Source organism: Terrapene carolina, unplaced genomic scaffold, assembly GCF_002925995.2.
Source record: "Terrapene carolina triunguis isolate 2854851 unplaced genomic scaffold, T_m_triunguis-2.0 Scaffold58, whole genome shotgun sequence".
In the NCBI taxonomy this organism is placed as follows: domain Eukaryota; kingdom Metazoa; phylum Chordata; order Testudines; family Emydidae; genus Terrapene; species Terrapene triunguis.
In genome coordinates this window covers 55,183,249-55,203,776 of record NW_020664409.1, presented here as the reverse complement: position 1 = coordinate 55,203,776, position 20,528 = coordinate 55,183,249, and the positions used below count along the sequence as shown (strand labels likewise).

Genomic DNA, 20,528 nt, shown 5'->3' with positions numbered 1-20,528 from the left:
TTTGAGAGAGGTACCATACAAATAGGTTAACTAAATACATCATAAAAATATAAGATGGCTTAGAAAATGTCAGCTTTAATAAAAGATCTGTTTCACAGAAAAGATAGTAACCTGCAGACCAGAGACAACATTAGTTATAATTGCATTTTACAAAGTTAAAATGTGTTAAGATTGCAAAATCAAGCATTCAAGTGGGTACATAGTGTCTATGAAGTATACAATATCTATTTGCACCTATCTATATTTTATGGGTTGTACTAAGGGATGCTTCAAATGCATCTGTCGTGTACAAGAACTTGGGCATGCAGCAGAAAGGGTAGACGACACATACTGCTCCCTCCGCACACTCTCAGCGGAGATGTCATGGCAGAAAGGGGCCCATCTCCTCTTGAAATGCTGCCAGAGCCTGTCAGTGCTTGAGGAGATAAGGAGCTTGATTTGATTTTCTTTTATTCATTCAATAGTGTTTGTAAGTTTGTTTTTGCCATTTGTTTTCTGCCTTGGTTTGCTTTGTTTTGTAGTTGACCTAAGTTTCCTTCCCTCTGTGAGCCAGGAATGGGCTGAGCCCATTGGGAAGACATACCTTTTGGTCCTTCAGTATCCTGCAGCAAGTTCTTCCTGCCCCCTGCCCCACCTAATGTAGTGAGGCCCCAGGGGTTTTATTGCTCCTTGGGCAGGAGATACAAGGGTGGTGGGAACGATATACATGAGTGCGGGAGCACCATAGTAATATACAGGGGGAGTAGTTACTTAGCCTTGTTATATGTCTTAATTAACATCTCCCCTTTCCTTTGTTTTTCAGATCTGTGGAATGTGAGAAATGTTGCTGACTCAGCACCTGGCCAGATGCTCGCAGCCCCATTAAAGTAAATATGTTGTGATGACTAAGCGCAGGTCTCCACTACTACTTAAGTCAATTTAACTTACATTGTTTAGGGGTGTGGGAAAAAAACCCTCCCCCAAGTGACGCAAGTTTTGCGCTGTCTACACCAGCACTATGTCAGTGGGAGATGCTCTCCCGTCGACATAGCTTATGCTTCTCGCCGAGGTGGAGTAATTATTCTGATGGGAGAGTGCTCTCCCATCGGCATAGCATGTCTTCACCAGACGCGCTACAGCTAGGCAGCTGCGCCAATGAAGCGCTATAAGTGCATGTGGTAACTGACCTTAGATTTTGCCCTGTGTTTTCCAGAGCTACTCACATAAGTTAAGTGTTTTTAAATAAAAGTATTTTTCAATCTATTTTTGTCTCCTTTGCTGCTCTGGGTATTGGACTTTTTTTTAAAATAAAGATCCTCAATATACTCTGCATCTGATGAAGTGGGTTCTAGCCCACGAAAGCTTACGCCCAAATAAATTTGTTAGTCTCTAAGGTGCCACAAGGAGTCCTCATTGTTTTTGTGATTTAAATGTAAACTATCCATAAGAAAGTACTTGAATCCATGTAAACATCAATCACGCTCTACTGCTAACAATATGACATTCAAAATATGCTGGTCTTGTAACCATTTATAATAGGACTTAAACCCTAAATCAATATATTGAATATTCAGTGTCCAAGGCCTGGTCTGCACTGGGGGGCGGGGGAAATCGATCTAAGTTACTCAACTTCAGCTACGTGAGTAATATAGCTGAAGTCGACATACTTAGATCTACTCATTGCGGTAAGTCGATGGCTGACGATCTCCTGTTGACTCCGTCTCTCGCCCTGGTGGAGTACTGGAGTCGACGGGAGAGTGCTCGGCAATCGATAAATCAACCCCCGCTGGATTGCCCGTTGATCCAGCGGGTAATGTAGACAAGCCCCAAATAAGTGTTCAGACAGAGAGAGTACAGTAGATAGGATGCTCTTTATTTTTGGAAATTGGACATTCTTTTCAATTATTCACAATGCAATGGTTTGTCAACATACTGTCAGCTCATTGAGTAAGCATCTAATCAGGAATAATCATACTGCCCAGCGAAGCTAATGAAAGCTTATTTCCTCTGAATGGTTTGGATTCACAGGTACATTTCAAGATTCAAGTTAACATGACAGTTAAAACACAGTTCTCAAACATTTTCACATGCTTATATTTGAAGGAAATACATCATTACTTAATTGTATTGCAATAGCTCCCAAAGGCACCATTCAAACTATACAAGATACATTATGGAAGGCTTTAGAGTTTGAGGCATTAACATTTTTATAAATCAGATGAAGAACAAGTGGCTCAGATTTTCTACATGTGCCCAACCAATGGGTGTTCACTAGTTGTAACCACACATGCACAAGTCCCATATTCATGAGTGCAAACTGGACCTGCACAAAGATATGTGCACACGTTTGAAAATGTGGACCTTCAGGTACGGAATAGTATATTTTATTACATTAAAAACCTCTAACTCAGTGGCAAATAAAACTGCCAATAAACTGTACTTGTATCCTGTTCTGGATTTAACACCACGAGCACTGTCAAACTGTTATTATTTGAATGGGATGGATTCATCTCTTGATTCTTCTCACAGTTTTCAGCACTGGCTAATAATTAGTAGTAGAAGGATGGTCTTATGGATATGCGTAAGACTAGGTGTCAGGAGACTTGGGTTCTATTTCTGACTCTGCCACAAGCTTCCTGTGTGACCTTAGACAAGTCACTTAATTGCTCCGTTCCTCAGTCTCCTCATCTATACAATAGGGGTAATAATACTAGCTTACCTCACAGGGTGTTGTGAGGCTTAATTCACGAATGTTAGTAAATTGCTTTGAGTTCCTTCAATTAAAGGGGTTATATGTAAGTGTAAAGTACTATTAGTAGTGAAGCCATTCTACTAATTACTCACATACCAATATAAATGGTAAATAAGAACCATGATAGAATGAAAGACCCACTTTCCCTTCTTACCCATCAAAACACTCAGGAGAAATAACATACCTAACAAACTCATCCGCTGTTCAATTGGAAGAAGCTACATCCCCTCCAATTCCAAAATGTCTGGCTAGAAGATAGATTCCACAAAAATTGTCTCCTCAGTGCACTGTACCATTTCTATTGCACAAAGATGAAACTTCACAGAGAGGGAGAACAGAAATTATATATAAAAGATGCAACAAAAAGGTAAAGTGCAGGGTGAGTCTTTGTTGAGATAACACTGTAATATAGAAAATAAAATCCACACATTGTGAAACCAGCTTTCACAATTGAGGCTTTTGTTGGCATTTTCACTAGAATGAGCAAGGAGGTAATGGATATGGAGTGACAGGGAAAATGAATTAGCTTCTCAGAATAGGCTGAGGGATATTGGCAGAGCTGTCTGTATAACCACTGTCCATGCTTTACCCATTCAGTGGATAGACAGAGGACCTTCAGTCTCCATCGCTATCCATCCAACCTTGTACCGAGCACTAAAGGGACCTAAAAACCACACATCCAATATATTTACATCATAAGGTCCTAACATGTGGTTGGAAGGCACCAGTCTTATTGAGCCAAGATTAATAGTCATAAATGTACAAGACATCCTTCCTCTACTTCAGTGGAAGAGCTGCATGTGGGGTGGCTGCAGAACAGAACCATAATGAGGCAAAGAGTAAAAGTAACTGAGTAAAGGAACTAACTAGCATGTTATGCTTTTCCTACACCAAGCTTGTGCTATGGCAACTGCATGAAATTGGTGCCTGAACAGAATTTAAAAGACATCAGAATTTGTTTTACATTAATACAGTCTGAGTATTGTATATACTGCTGCCGGTGTTGCAGTACAATGCCAATGAAATCTGTGCCTAATAGAAATAATTTTCAATTAAAAAAAACCCTTCTCTCTCTTCTGTGATATAGACATGTGCCAACTTCCAGAATTTGCTGAAGCAAACTGGGACTATGACTGACATTAAAGCCCTGTCTAGTACAGAGAAAACATCTTATAATGGTTGATATTTTTTGCTTAAGAAATTTTTGAAAACTGATCTTTTTTGGAAAACTTTCTGACAAATTTGTCAACATTATCAAAATTTTCTATTTTGTGTGAAAAAAAACTTTCTGCAACATTTTTAATTGCTATTTTTATCAAAATTGTTTTCAAAATTATTGATATTTTTCTTTTACAGAAAACCCAGTTTTCAGTAAGACAACATGGCTTTCAATAAATAAAAAATTGGTAAAAAGTTTGATAAAATATTGATTAAAATAGCAATACTAAAAGTCACAGAGTTTTTGTCAAAACCAGTAAATGGGTTCATTTAAAACTCCACAAAACAGAAATAACTTTAAAAATCTCTTCAAAATAAATTTTCCCGTTTTCCAATATTCTCTGTATAATACTGCTGTGTGAGGCAGCAAATACTATGCTACGCTATGCAGGCAGCAAATCTCACTACCCCAAAGGGGCTCAACAGAGGGTGAAAAATCCAGGAAAGTTTTAAAAGATTTTAATACTTACATTTGAATTTTATCCCCCTTCTGCCAGTTTGCTTTTTCAGTTGACAGGTAATCAGTTAGTCTGTCGGAACAAGCAAACTTATTCCCACGCATAACTTCTGAATGAAAAGACAAAAATGCCTAGCAAGCCACTTTAAAAATAAATACTGTGAAACAAAAGTTTTGTGAAGCCTTTTCCAGACTTGTTAATAAGTTACATATTTGTTTTACCCATGATGTTAACCATCTTTGTATCAGGCCCCAAATTGAATGAGACAGTAGAAAAATCATAAGGTGAACCTTCTGAATTGAGCAGGTTCAAATTTTGTGTTTGAGAATATTGCCTGAGGAGGAGTGGCCTGTTTTTCCTACACAGTTTATAGTTTTGGGTTTTTTTTAAAGACAAAAATAGTCATAGAAAATTATAATACAAGATAAAATTCACCCCCTGAACATTTAAAAAAAATTTCCAGGACAAATTATCTCCATTTTTTGTCCAGCTCTCAAGCAAGAGAAAGTCCTCTGCAAAGCTTAAGATCTGAGCCAACAACCTTTACATGAGTAGTCCCTTTGATTACACAATCAACCCCTAAATCACAAAAACAGTGTTGAACTGAACATGAATTACCTGACCTTTTGGCAGTGGATTGTAAAATACAAGCATCAGAGTTCCATGTTCCTTCATTATCTGAACTGGTTTAGACCATGTCTGTGGAAAATTACCTCCATGTTAGTTTTTATTATTAAAGAACATGCAATATATTTAAACTAATAAAGTTTCATGGATGCCTCAAACAGGGCAGATAGCTCTTCTTCGGTCTGGGGACGAGGTGATAGTTTAGTCACTCTTTCCTGAAAGAAGAAAGTAAAATTGGATTACATAAGGCTTTTTGCAAAATAAACAGTGTTGAATATACTGTAGAATGTCACACATTACTCAGCATTAATGACTGAAATCCACACTATAGATTGCACAGAATTTTGCAAACCAGCAAAGCATTTAATAAACGAAACAAGGCTAATGCATCACCAACTGTACTTTAATCAGTTATTTTAACAAAGTGTATTTTAGTTTACTTTACACACTCTCTCTCTCTAAAAGAACATTAAGGTTGTGAAGTCAAACACTCAAAAGCTAGGAAATGCCAGAAATAAAGTTGCCTTTCTAACCTTCTTCCACATATGATTAATAGATTCCAAGGCCAGAAGGGACCATTGTGATAATCTAGTCTGACCTTCTGTATAACACAGACCAGAGAACTTCCCCACAATAATCCTTTTTGAACTAGAACATATCTTTTTAAAAATAATCCAATCTTGATTTAAAAATTGCCAAATCCACCAGAAACCTTGGTAATTGTTCCAATGGTTAACTACCCTCACTGTTCAAATTTTACTCCTTATTTCTAGTCTGAATTTGTCTAGCTTCAACTTCCAGACACTGGATTTTGTTATGCCTTTATCCGCTACATTGAACAGTCCATTATTAAATATTTGTTCCTCATGTAGACTATTTACAGACTAACCAAGTCACCGCTTAACCTTCTCTTTGTTAAGCAAACTAGATGAGCTCCTGGAGTCTATTGCTAAGACATGTTTTCTAATGCTTTAAATCGTTCTTGTGGCTCTTCTTTGAACTCTCTCCAATTTATCAATAACCTTCTTGAATTGTGGACACCAGAACTGGGGATGTCAAAAGGCAAATATCTGTCATGAAGGCTGCCTGCCTGCCTGCCAGATTTCAAGCCTCTGCTCCAAAGTACAAAGAAACTAGAGCTTTCCAGAGAAAAGGTTGACAGAATTTACATGGACAAGGCCAACATTTTCCCCTTGCTTTGTTCTTGGAAATGGCTGGATCATTTTAGGTAATATTTTCCAAAAACGTTCACCTGAAGCATAACCCCAGGAAGAAAAAATTCAGCTCAAAAGTTATCCAAATTATAGGTAGAGCTGTGTGTTCAGTAACAAACCAAAAAACTAAAACCAAAAAAATTTTTTTAAAAATTGCTTCAGGTCAAAAAAGTGTTTCATTTGTGTTTTTTGTTTAAATAAAATTCAAGTAAAATTTGAAATGAAAAGCTTTCAAACCAAAATGCTTCATTTCAAAAACGTTGAAACAAAACATTTCAATTTTTGAGGAATTTTTTTGAGTTTTCTTTTCCCAACTAAAACAATCTGGCAAGTTTGACATGAAGTTGCAATATGTTTCAGTCAACCCAAATCTATATTTTTCAGTGAGAGAAAGTTCCATCTGAAACTGAAAAATTTTGCCCAGCACTATTTATAAGCAACCGAGAACATGATCTTACAATGGGAAGTGCTGGGCACCCTTAATAATAGGTGGTGCTACCTGCTGCGTGTATAATATTTAGGTATATTTTAGCATGCTGTACTACAGAGCACAAAACTTATTAAGTCCTATAATACAAAACGCCACTAGAGCATCATGCTGTTAAATATTTGCTAAGAAGGGGAGATGAGATTGCTGGTTATGTGTGGGAATTTTTAGAGAATCAGACAGGTTTTACTGTAATTTTCATAAACATTGACAACAACATTTTCAAAGTTGGATGTCTGAAGTTCAACTCCTAAATAGAAGTGACCTAATTTTAAAGTGGCCGAGCACCTGGCCTCTCAGTAACTTCAGTGGGGTTTTTTGGTGTTTGGCACTTTTGAATTTTTTTTTTTTAATGCAGGCTGTTAAATACAGAATTAGGAACTTAATTTTAGGCACCCAACTTTGAAAATTGTGGCTTCAATCCACACAATGGACGGATCAAAGTCTATGAGATACTGAGTGCCCCTAACTCCCACTGAAACCAACGGAAGTGGATTAACTCTTAGCAGAATTAGACTCTGAAAGAACGAGGATTAATTTAAATATCCACAGTGTACAGGTATGGAAGGACCAAGTAGTGAGGTTGTTTAATGAACTAACTTTCTGAAATCACATTACAAAATAGATGTTCAGGAAGAATGTCTTCCTGGATCCAGGATTCAGCAGAGCACTTAAGCATGTGCTTAAGTCCTGCTGACTTAAATGAAATTAAAAAACACATGCTTTGTGCTTTGCTGACTTGGGGCTCTAAGCCCTATAATTGGTCTTGAAAGTTCCTAGGCTATTTGAAACTATTAGCTTGTTAACTTGGGAGTTGTCCAATACTGGAACAGTGGTGTTGCAAGAGAGGACTCTGCTTTGTCGTCAGAGGCCAATGGGAAAAACAAAGTTTCTGTCATTACGCTAGCTCGTTACAATCAATATTTCTACTCTCTCACATTCAACAGCTTCATGAGATTTCCTCCCAGGTTATGCAGAGAAAGGTACAGTATGGCGCAGGGGTCTCAAACACGCGGGTTCCTGTGGCTCGCAACGACACCCAGAATTTGTAAAATAATTAATCATGCAAATAGGGCTCGATACCGTACACGAATGTCATACGTCACTGATCATTCTAAAAATGAAACAGATAAACTTTCAGACAGCCAGGGACCGATTCTTAGCAAAAATACTGTGAACAATGGCTTGTAACAACGAATTTATGCACATAACATTAACTGAAAATGATGTTCCAGGTGCAAAACTGACATTCTTTAATGGAAAAGCACTTTAAAATCCAGCTGAAAAAATGGTTGCAGTGTCGGGAATTGAAGCATATTGGGAATAAGAAGGAACTTGTTGAAAGGTAATGTACATCGGCATCATTGTTGTTTACATAATGTCAAGATTGTTGAATGGGGAAAAAATCAATGAGGATTATTGTTTATGATGGAATTTATTTACTGCTAATATTTGTTATTAAAAATATTCATTGTCGAGTGCGATTCTTGTATAATATTATACAAGTACAGTGAAAAGGCCACTGCACTACAAGAATTGTTGTCCGAAAAACATGGCGGACAGCGCGTTGCATCATGGTCACAATTTACCTGTAAATCTATACACCTCTACCCCGATATAACACAACCCAATATAACATGAATTCGGATATAACGCGATAAAGCAGCGCTCTGGTGGGGGGGGGCGGGGCTGCGCGCTCGGGTGGATCAAAGCAAGTTCGATATAACGCTGTTTCACCTATAATGCGGTAAGATTTTTTTGGCTCCCAAGGACAGCGTTATATCGGGGTAGAGGTGTATTTAGAACAGTCCACGTACGATATCAAGCCCTATTTTTAAGTGTGTTTACTTACTTACTCTTTGTCTTTCTGATGATACCGCCATCTTGAACGGAAGTAATTCTAAAAGTAAATGCGTGTTTTGTCGTTTGAGTGAGGTGCATTACTGAGTGTTTATATTTTATTAAAACCCCTCTGAAATTACTTCAGTGTCAAAAAAAACACTCATGGAAGAAAAAGTTTTCCAAGACAAATGGGAGAATTCTTATTTTTTCACAGAGATAAAAGATAAAATTCAATGCCTTATTTGTCAGCAAACGATTGCTGTTCCCAAGGAGTATAACGTGCGTCGGCACTACGACACGATGCACCGTGAAAAATATGATGCGTTCACCGGAAAAATCCGAGAGGAAAAAGTTCGGCAACTTAAAGCAGCATTTGCCAAGCAAAGAAATTTCTTTTCGGAGATTAACAAGTCTAGCGAAGATTCATTAAAAACAAGTTTTGTGATAAGCGAAATAACTAAATCATTGCGACCTTTTACAGAAGGCCTATTCTTAAAAGAATGTCTTGTGAAGGCCAGTGAAATTTTATGTCGTGATAGGAAGAAAGTTTTTCAAGGCATAAGCTTGTCTGCCAATACAGTTGCCTGCAGGATAACGGATTTAGCAGATAATGCGCAGAAACAATGGATTCAAATGGCAAAAGACTTCGAAGCATTTTCAATTGCTCTTGATGAGAGTACAGATGCATCAGATACTGCACTGTGTGCAGTGTTCATTAGAGGTGTAGATTGTAATTTGAATATAACTGAAGAATTGCTAGACTTAACGCCACTGAAGGGTATCACAACGGGACAAAAAAGCCAGAGCCGGCCCTGGATGTATGACAGTATTAAGTCATTCAAAGTCAAGCTTACTTTGTGGGGGAAAACAGCTGACTGCTGGCAATTTGGTCCATTTCTCAAGTCTGAATTCCTTAGGAAAAGTTGAACCCAAATCCTTGAAAGAATATGCAGATATCATTTCTAACTTGCACAAACAGTTTGATGTGCGGTTTAAAGATTTCAAGGCACTTGAACCACATTTTCAACTTTTTTCCACACCATTTGCTGTGGAAATTGACAATGTTGCAGAGGAAATGCAGATGGAGTTAGTGGAGCTTCAGCGTGATACCATTTTGAAGCAGATGTATACAGATGTTGGAATTCCAGAATTCTACCGGTTTCTTTCACAAGAAAGATTTCCTATGTTATTCTCTGCTTCCGCAAGGGTAATGGCAAATGTTTGCAAGTACATATATATGTGAACAGTTTTTCTCTTCCATGAAGATTAACAAATCCGTGTTAAGGTCAAGGCTCACTGATGAATATTTGCAAGCAACACTGAGATTGGTTTCATCTCAGGATATCAAACCTAATATGGATGCTCTGGTTCATGCAAAACACTGTCAGCTAAGTGGCCAAAAATGAAATGTCTGTCAAAATTAGCATTGACTTTTCACATTACAGTTTTAAAAAAGTTAATACATTGACTTTTAATAGCATACTATATTACTCTTCATTTTTTTCATTTTTGACTATACTTATGTATCGTTGTATGAAAAGGTTTCAGTGATGTGGCCCTAGGGCCAATGTACTAGTCCTCATGTGGCCCTCATAGCGATTTGAGTTTGAGATCCCTGGTATAGAGAAAAAGCTAACACGCGTTACAGCGTTAAAAAAAGGCTTCGCATTACTTAGGACAAAAACTAAGGTTCTACCTAGGCTTACCACTAGTTTAACACTAAAAAAAGTTAGTTATTTATGGTGCTCAATGGTGTCATCAGGCCAATTTTCCTGCCCGTCAGTGGAGCGCACAGATGGGCTAAGAACACCTGTCCAAGCAGATGATGGGAGACATGACAACTGTAAAGGGCCACAATGTTCCCAATGGCTCTGGATGGAGTGCAATGAATAGATGCAGCTTGCATCCCCTTAACACAGCCCTGGTGATATCGCCAGTACACAGAGAATGGAACTGTGGCTCTGCCTCTCTGAACTGGTAAATTCTTGTGCCAGGGCTAGTCATCCACACCCCTGGTGCTCATCAGTGGTTGCAGCCAAATTATAGCTGCCTCTTGTATGTTTACATGGAGGCGAGGTGGGGCTAGCAAATAGGCCCTTCTGACCTCTCCTTTCAAATCCACCCTTCCCGCCCCCCAACCAGAACACCCACACAGGACCAGCCGTTATTTGGCCCATGGAACATAAACTTCTTCTCCAGACTTCCTTGCTGTGTTATAAGCAGGATCATTTCCAACAGGTTTTCTCAAAAATGAGCTATTTCAAGTGTAAACATTATGCTCCAAGGTTTCAAACCTCCAAACTGGCTGACTAAAACCTGTTAATCATTTTATTTCTCTGCAGCATGCATTTTATGGTGGTAGTACACTTGGCAGTGTTTGTTTATTTGTGGTTTCAATCTGGACCAAGGTGTTTTGCGAATATTAATAGGTGGTGTTGGTGTTCCAAAGAAAACTGATGGCTGGATCAAAAGAAAAAATATCAAAGAGTTAACTGTTTGAAATCCCCTTGTAGGTAACGTATTACACAGGCAGTAGCAAATGAATTTGGACCACATTATACTTTGTATACTAAATCAGGGTTTGAAAACACATTAGCTCGCCTCGTTATATATGCAATCACTAATTACTGCTGCAGTAAAAGGACAGTAAATTAAGATGGGCTTCTGAATTAATAATCAGTTACAGATGAGAAAAAAAAAACTAAGCCACAGGTGAACCTCAGCAAAGCAACAAAAAAAAAATATACTTCCTTGGGATGTTGTGTTTATAATGATCTGTAAAAAGTAATATTTTAAAGGACCAACATATTTATCAACACAAACTGTCAAAATGTCCTGTCACACACATTTAGCAGGGCATCAGATCGGGAGCAAGAGACCTCGGTTTTATTGCAAATTTTGCCACTAATCAGTTTGACACCTTGATCAAGTCACTTCCTCTCCTGTAAAATGGGAATGAGGACATCTTTTGTAACAGGCTTTGAGGTTTATAGATGTTATAAGAAAGTGAAAATTTTTAATTTTTTTCAGCATGACAAATCTTCAGAATATGTCCTCATTTACTTGGGAATTAATGAATTTTCCTCTAATTTCAGTCCATCTTACTTGAAATGTTTTTTGAGAGTATAAAAATGTAAAGGGTATTAAAAGTGTAAACTGTTTCATTCCAGGAGGACATTAGTTCAAATTCAGATGGAGGGCAGTGGAACAAAGCCATCTAGAAGAGTATTGAAACTCCTTGGTAGGGAAAATCTAATGCAAAGCAAGTTTAATCATTCTTAGCACATAGCAGTCTTATAAAAGCATCAGATAGAAACTTACTTGCCTGTATAATTAGAACAGCTAGATAAAAAAATGGGAACATTTTTCACAAAAAATTCTGCAAAAACATGTTCCTTTTCCCACCTGAAAAAATGTGCATGTTGGATTATTTGACTAGCTCTAATAATTATCCTTTCCTTTTGAAGATGAATGAATGATAGATGAAGACCAAACAACACACACACACACACTATCTCACTGCAAAGAAAACCCAATCTGTACTAGGAGAAGAGAACTGACTTTATCATTCTCTCCATTTAAAATTGCTAAATGGAACATTTATTTTAAAAGAAAATATTTTAAAAGTTTGCTTTTTAGGAAAAATCACCTGTGTTTTCTGTCTTACCTGAGGGAGAGTGCCTTTCACTAAAGCAGGGATATCGGCTTTAGAATAACCAATTGCAGCTAAGCCATCATCAACATTCAGATCAAATAAGAATTTCCGGAGCGTGTCTGCCAAAATAAGCCCAGCATCTTTGATTTTGGCAGTGCGGATGTCAGCTCCTAAAATAAGACAAAGCCTTGACTGTAGGGTGGAGAAAGAGGAGGAAGCTGTTCTGGATTTAATTTAATCATAATAGCAGCGGCATATATCCACATATAACAGCCTACTTGCTAAAGGCAACCCCAAATAAAAAAGGGGAATCTCTATCTTCATTTTGCAGTTAGACTAGTTTGTAGAGATGGAATAAAACAAAATCAGGAGAAGCAAGTTCACTGCTGCTAGAAAGACTAACTGCCTTGTCAAGTTAACTTCCTCTCCCACTGTACTTGCCTGGAAAAGCACTTCTCAGTCAGACTAATTGCTGGAAGCAGTGGTGGAAAGGAAGTTAAACCAGATCAGTGTCAGTGGATAGCCATAATATTTATTTTTAGGGACAAAGTGCCATATACTCATTTTTTCAAAGCCTTGAGTTTGCTGACATCTAGAGGATGTGCGAACCAATGACTAATGATTCCCTCCCCCTTCTCAATTTTATGTTGACAAGCATTCAAACGGGGGTGGGGGGGGCACGGATGGAAGGAAGGCGGCTCTATGGGTGGAGCTACCTCGGGTGTTTGGATAATATATTAGTTAGTATGATATAATATAGATTAGAATAAATAGGTAGATTAGATAGAAGATGAGGAATTACAGTCCTAGAAACAGCTATGAAAAGGAGGTGAAAGTCAACATTTATGGAAAAGCTACAGATGTTTCTTATAAAAAGGCTATTCCCCCTCCCTCCCTGGGTGTCCATAGCTCCGTTAGAAATGGGAAAGATGTACATGCATAAAGGCAAGAAAAACACCCCAAGTTTTATTTTTAACCATTTGGGCCAAATTCATTCCTAGTGTAAATCCAATTAAGTCAATGGAGTTATACCAGAACTGAACTTGACTCATGCAGTTTACTGAAAAATGAGTAAATGTGAAATATAACTACAGGAAAATGCACTCTGGTTCTCTAAGAACTCAGTGCAACAGTCAAAACAGTTTAAAGCTAATGGGAGGACAACAAACTCATTTCAGGGGGCTTAGATGTTTGGATAGTAAAGTAGCAAGATGGCAGTGGCTATAAGGGATTAGGTGATGAAGCATGATGGAGTCTCATATGAAGTTTCATGCTACTGGAATTATTGCCACGCAGTCAATGGCCATTCTCTGTGTTGCAGTATAAAGGGCAGTTAGAATATAAGGGCTTCAGGAATGATCAGATAGTAGCAAAAGAGAAGGAAAGGAAAGAAAAGAATGAAGAAGAGAAGAGGAGGTCTGAAAAGCCAGACTAAAAAGGTGATGAAAAACACCCCAAATGTTATTGTTCCAGGGACCAGTCTTTTGCTAACCTAAAGAATGCATCACTCTTCAGGCTGCACTTATATTTCCTTTACTGCAATAAATCTATGGCCACACACCCCTATTTCCATCAGGAGAGGCATTAAGCTTTTATTTGGCTGTACTCAAATCTGCAGCTGCACATATACATAAACATGGCTGTTTGTTACTACTTTACCGCTAGGCATGGTGTTTGGCAACCTAACATATTTGAATCAGCTACTGCAGTCACTTGGACACTGAATTATGGTCCCAAAGTAAATACCCAAGATGAGAATCAACAAGTTCACTTATACACACTTCATTCATTTTATACAGAATCCTTTATATAACAGCAAAACAGACAGTAACCAGTTGAATTTCCATTGAGGAAGTCAAATGTAACTAAGAATTGCAATGCCAGATACTCTGAGCTGGCCATATAAGATACATATTTTTAGTATTTTCTCAGCCAATGTATAAGACAGAGTATTACCATTTGAATAAAGGTTATTACTGAAGGGCTTCTTGTAGGGATGTAGGAATTGCTATATATATTCAGACGATTATAAGAAACCCCATATCCAGCAATTACAGAATCATCTGCCAATAGGGGAAGATTCTTTCTAACTCCATGTTCTGAAGCAGAAGTGTCTAAATCCCTTCTAATGTTGTATATGTCCTTTTTAAAGTAAGTATAGACATTCTCACAATCCATCTAAAGGTCTAATCTTTTCTTGAAACCTACCAAGCTCTTAGTCTCTGGATATTTTGTAGCAATGAGTTGTACAGAATTAATTATCCACTGTGAAGGAAAATATTTCCTCTTTCAACATGTTTCCTGCTTGCAAGTGTTTAATTGTATTTGTTTTATAATCACTTCCTTTTAGCTAATGCAGATGTAAGTGCACTTAAAGCTCCCTATGCTTTATGCTATCTACTCCTAAGTGTCTTCCCTTCATACACACCAGAGACATCAGTCATATGCTAAATGAAATCAAGCTAATCTTCATTTCATACATGAGTTGTTTTCAATTTGAAAGTTTTCCAGTTAGAAAGAAGATTTCTAGGGTCAGCTCCTCTGCTGTCATGTGCCACATTACTAGCAGATCCTGCCTGTGAGCCAGCATACCCAGCTGCAGGATGATCACCCCAGAGCAAAGATGGAACAGGTGGGAGTACAGAGCTAGAGCAGACGTTCTTATATGACCTAACTTTCCAGCATAAGAGGAGTGGCCAGGGGAAAGGGGAGCATGGCTGGGATGTCCTTATGCTACACCACTTCCTCACTATAGTTTTGGCTCCTTGGAGTGTAAGTTGCAGTCTAAAATGACAGAGGATGAAACCTAAAGGCTCCTTTAACTTCTGCCTGGAGACCCATGGATCCAGGATTGGGGGAAGTGACAAAGGTGAGCTTTACCCCATCTTCACACAAACTATCCCCCCCTTGTGCTGTGCCCAGCCAGACTCCAGAATCTAGCCCTAATTTTTAGATTCTGAACGATCACAACCCACTTTTTTATTCTTTATATACCGAGATTTCTCCCCCCCCCCCCAAAAGCTAGTTTTGAAAGAACTTTGTGACACATGGCTAGAAAGGGTTAAACATCCTGCAAAATAAATAACCCTCAAAAGATATGTGGAAAGATAATGTTTGTGTTTTTCTGTTTTTACATATATATGAGTAGGGTCAAGGATGTTATCAACTGTCCCTGTCTATGCTGTATTCTGATAATTCAGAGATCAGAAGAACATCCTAGCATTTAAATGAATTGTAAACATGGGATATCTCTGTATTCATCTCTCTTTGAGATGTATAGCAAATAATCTGTGAATGGTAGAGGAACAAGCAAATTGCCTTATGTTAATTCTATAGTTAAGTACCGGTGATGGACCGCCTTCAAAGTCATCCTAATTTGCCTTTGAACTCCAACTTCTCAAAAAGGACATGAAATTGGACAAAAGATCCTTGGGTCCTGATTCTATTATCTCAGATCTGCTTAGGCTTCATCAGGGGAAGTTTGAGTCGCAAGACTGAGGTCACAGTTATGCTGGTACGTCCTGAATATGATGTTTGGACATTGGACTATAGCCTATGAACTATATCTAAAATAACTCTTTGCAACTACAAAGCTCATCATCTCTGATATAAATCTGCACCTAAATGAACTGAACTCATATCTTTTAACCATTCTCTCTCTCTCTCTTTTGTTTTTTAATAAAGTTTAGTTTAGTTAAGAAGAATTGGCTGTAGTGTGTATTTGGGTAAGATCTGGAATATTCAATAACCTGGGAGGTAATGTGCCTGTTCCTTTTCTTTTATGTGATGAAATAAGATTTTCAGGAATCTTCATCATATTTGACTTAGGTACCTGGATGGAGGCCTGAGGCTGGATCACTTTAAGGGAACTGTGTTGTTTGGACTTCTGAGTAACTAGTAAGGTAATAAAGAAGCTATTTTATGCTGATTTGGTAAATCTAAGTATTGGAATATCCACCAGCTTTTTGGGGTTTGGCTGCTCCATTCTTTGCAGTTCACCCTAATTGAGTGATCGTATTACTCCATTGGGACCCCGGTCACAAACTTGATTTGTACCAGTAGGTTTTATGAAGAGAGATTCATACCTAGTATCTCTGCAGCCTCCAAGTGCCGTTCGGGGCACATCTCTGCTGTGAAAGTAAATACTGCGGGGGAGGTGAGTACCACAGAAAGACCATGTGGCTGAAGAAAAACAAAACACAGTGCACATTAGACAGACTTCTCACTGCTGCCACAATAAATTTGTTAGGCTAACATAATTTAAAGCTTGTTAATGTAAGATAAGTACAAGAGCTAGGAATATGTAAGAAAATGAAAATAATCAGTTCTTACCACCAGAGGATGATCGACATTATAATCCTTTGCTTTGTAACTCTTCACCAAACCAGAAATAGGGTAAGACATTCCATGGCTGGAGAAGAAAGAAAGTGGTCAGGGAACTAGCCTGGGACCCGGGAGACCTCAGTTCAATTCCTTGCTCTGTAACACTTCCTGTGTGACCTTGGACAAGTCACTGAGGGGCAGAATTTTAAATGTATTTAGGAGCCTAAGTCCCACTGAAGCCAATCGGAACACTTCAAAAATCTTGCCCTTAGTTGCTCTGTCTCTTAGGTCCTGATCTATAAACTGGAGATCACAGCACTTCTCTAGCTCACACATTAAAAGATCATGAGGTGTTCAGATACTGGGATAATGGGGTCGGCTCAAAGTACCTTAAACATTTTTCACCTTACTATCAAAATCTGGGAGTTTCTTATCATGCTAACAGTGCTTAAGGGAAAGTTTTGGAAGTTTATTTACAAAGGGGATTTTACTTGATCAAACCAAAGGAGTGCAGAGACAAGTTCGGAATAGATTAATATTTATAAGGAGTTGCAATGATTTTTTGTAGAATTTTGGGTTTAGGCCTTGATTCAACACATTAAGCCCATACGTAATTATAAGCATGGGAGTGGTGCCACTGACTTCAGTGGGAACATTCATTTGTACTTTAATGAACTGAAGACGTGACCGTCATTAGCTCATTTGGATGGGCATTAACATTTCTGTGGATATAATTAAAGAGCTTTAAGTAATTATAGCTCATTTTATCCTGCAAAACAATTAACCCAGTAACAAGTTTTATTGCATGTGGCCTTCATTCAGGAAAGGCAGAAGATTTTGCCTCTGGGTATGTTCACTAGCTTGCTATTATAGGGGTGTTATTGGTGTTTATTACAGGGCTGCACAACTGAGAGAGTTAAACGTGTTATTTATTTTTAGAAGAGTGAACACTGACATTTGATTTTTGTTTTTATAAAAAAGAAAAACATTATGCAACCTGTGCCTACAAGCAAGGTAAAGTAGGTCAAATTTTGGTCCTAGAAACTTTCATAAGACTGGACTGCGTTATCCTTATGAATAGCAAGAAGTACCTTACGCCACAAAAGGGTCCTATCAACTTCAGTAGGAATACTCATGACATAAAGTACTCTTTCATGTGAAGAAGGGTATGACAATCTGGCCCAAAGCATCTTATCACATCACTAGTTCAGGGACTGCTTGTCTGAAAGCTTCCTACACAATTTGAAACAAACACTAAAGAAACAGGGTTTTAGAAAGGGGCTGACACACGTCCTCTACTCACCAAAGATGAACACCAGCATTGCCAAAGCCGATGCCAGCAAAAGCACTTGCTAGGTGCATGTTAGCCCTTGCTTCATGATCATCTGGCATTCTGACAGCTCTGTGCACAAACATTGAACACTAAGAAATCCACACCTGCATTGACACACTCAGGAGAGGGGAAAACACTCATCTGGGGTAATACAATCGGAACTAAAATAAAAATGGAAAAAGAGCTGGGCAAAGGATCAGATAGAAAGATAATCAAAGAGAAAGAGTCTGTTTACACGAAACTGCTTCAGTAAAGGCAAAACTCACCCTTCACTGTACAGCAGTTGTGTAAATGGGATTGTAGTAGGGTGGCTGCCCCACTCCAGGAGAGCAGGGGTTAAAAGCAGCCCTTGGAGAGGGATGTGGCTGCGACCCAATTAGAAAAGGGGTGAAGAGCTGCCACAGCTGTGGCCACACCCAATCAGGCCACAGCTGGCCCTGATATAAGGGCCAAGGTAGGAGCTGGGTCAGTTTAGAAACTGGAATTACGGCCACTGTTCCTTCCCTTCCCCTGTGTAGGGGTTCCTGCCTACTAGCATAAGTGCAGATCCCAGACCTCCCCCAGCATCATCTGATTTGGTACTGGCATGGAGCCCGCCTTCAGAGCTTCAGAGGTTTTGGCCACTCTCCTGCCTCACACCCAGGTCTGCTTCAGGACTTTGATGATACAGAAAGACTCTCATGGGCAAATTCCACCCTAAAGGTATAATAAATAGGAAGTCAGCATAACTATGTGCTATAAAAGCCTTTTAGATGGAAAAGTGTTGATCCTCAGATTATAAAAAACAGAACAGCTGAAAGTTACTCACAGGCTAGATCATCTCCCACTGAAGTCAACAAAAGCCTCTCCATTTGGGCTGTACCCTAAATGAGCTACTTGCAAACAAACATATAATTTTAAACACCTCACAGGTGAATGTTTACTTGATGTACTTGCATAGTATTTTATATAAATGTCCTTTCACTATACTGAAAGCCATATAGACAGATGATAGCAGTACTTATGTGTCATCTTATAATGTGTTCTGCCTAAGGTTGTTCTGGAAAGGTGAATATTAAGAGGTACATTGCTCTAGGATTTAGCTGTGCAACTCATGACTATACATCGGGGATTCTCAACTAAATCCTCATGCATTGCTTTAAAAAGTCACCCCTGAAAATCAACTTTGTTCAGCCTAACCTAGTTCCAATTTTATTGGGCATTTTCTGCCTTGCTAAGAACAAAGCCAGGGTCTAGGATAGAAAATGATGTCCTAAAATAGCGATTCACCTCATCTCCAGGTATGTCTACACAGCAAAGAAAAACCCGTGGCTGGCCCAAGCCAGCTGACTTGTATTTGCAGGGCTTAGGCTGCAGGGCTATTTCATTGTGTAGACTTCCAGGCTTGGGCTGCAACCCGAGCTCTGGGACTAGAAGGTTCTAGAGCTCGGGCTCCAGCTGAGCCCAGATGTCCACACAACAGTGAAATAGCCCAGTACCCCGAAATTCCAAGTCAGCTGGCACAAGCCAGCCGTGGGTTTTTCTTTGCTGTGTAGATGTACCCTCAGAGTCTAGCACTCAGGTCCTCACCAGCATTCTTCCTGCCAGGTGTTCAGGATCAAACCTATCATCAAGGTGAAAGGTTGCTAGGCATACATTACCTTTTCAAATACTTTGCCACAAGGTGCAGTGCGTGGACAGCCCAGACATCACTGATAGGGTTGCTGCCTTGGTAAGCAGGCCGGTTGATTGGATTTGAAGGGCAGGGACTGCGCATCTTGTAAGGAAGAGCAGTGTACGCTTCTAGTGCGTGGCTAAAAGGAAGAAATACTTGAAAACGGAAAGGTTCCATTTTTCTCCTATACACTGTCTGTCCTGCAAGGAATTTGGCATTTTACAAGCTCAGTTCCATTGAACAACATTGAGCTCCTGCAAAAGGGGCATTCCCTTCTTACAGGACAGTAGAGATTTAAAGACTCCAGGACTATCAACATAATAATCTACCTTCTTTTAAAGGTTGACCTTAAAAAACTGGGAGTTTGATATTCAAGAATACTGGATGGACAAGTCTCTTAGGTATGGCAGTCATGAAACATAAGCATTATTTACATTTTTAACCAATAGAAAAGCATTTAAAGCCAAACCATTTAGAGCTTAAAAATAAATAACTAAACTCCATTAAAAATAATGAATTTTTCCAGACACTATAGTCAGCTAATAGTTTGAGAAATACCACAACTATAACTTTCAATACATTTGTCATCCTATTTTAACATCTATTTCCTTAAGGTGTCTCTGCATAAACAAGCAGCTGTATCAATGAATCCAATCTTCTGCATATCTTATGCAGTTAAAATCCTTAATCTATGATTGTTCCAATGTGTCTTTCAAAACTTTGAAGGACTTTTGTGCTAAGCAACGTACTAAAAGCACTGGTTTGGAGCAGCTATAATGCAAACTGGGCCAGTCTTGTGAGTTGAGGGAGATTGAGACCTTGTCTGCAGCGCTCAGCACCTCACAGACTTCCACAGAAAGCTTTGTCAATGCGCTTCAGTCCTGACCGCTAAAGTCCCTGCTATTCTAGTCTCTGCTCATGAGAAGCAGATGACTGTCAGACAGCCTAAATTAGGTTTGCCATGTGTTGCTTGTGCTCCAGCAAAG

The 20,528-nt window shown here is 38.8% G+C and overlaps 1 protein-coding gene across 3 annotated transcripts in view; it reads right to left on the bottom strand.

Annotated features, from left to right (window-relative positions):
* Positions 1 to 1,831: 1,831 nt before the first annotated feature.
* The window catches only part of ADHFE1 (alcohol dehydrogenase iron containing 1), a 33,129-nt gene continuing 14,432 nt past the window's right edge, over positions 1,832 to 20,528 (bottom strand). Inside the window, exons 9-15 of one of the 3 annotated variants that reach the window (XR_002908508.3) lie at positions 19,529 to 19,681; positions 17,859 to 17,957; positions 16,565 to 16,643; positions 16,318 to 16,414; positions 12,245 to 12,402; positions 2,916 to 5,249; positions 1,832 to 2,302 (exon numbers count right to left, since the gene is read on the bottom strand). Coding sequence is in view for 1 of the 3 variants with exons in the window: in XM_024207049.3 (XP_024062817.2) it covers positions 5,166 to 5,249; positions 12,245 to 12,402; positions 16,318 to 16,414; positions 16,565 to 16,643; positions 17,859 to 17,957; positions 19,529 to 19,681 (670 nt within the window). In the remaining 2 variants the exon portion in view is untranslated. Of the gene's footprint in view, positions 2,303 to 2,426; positions 5,250 to 12,244; positions 12,403 to 16,317; positions 16,415 to 16,564; positions 16,644 to 17,858; positions 17,958 to 19,528; positions 19,682 to 20,528 lie in introns of those variants that run through there. The other 2 variants (XR_002908507.3, XM_024207049.3) reach the window with 2 other exon arrangements.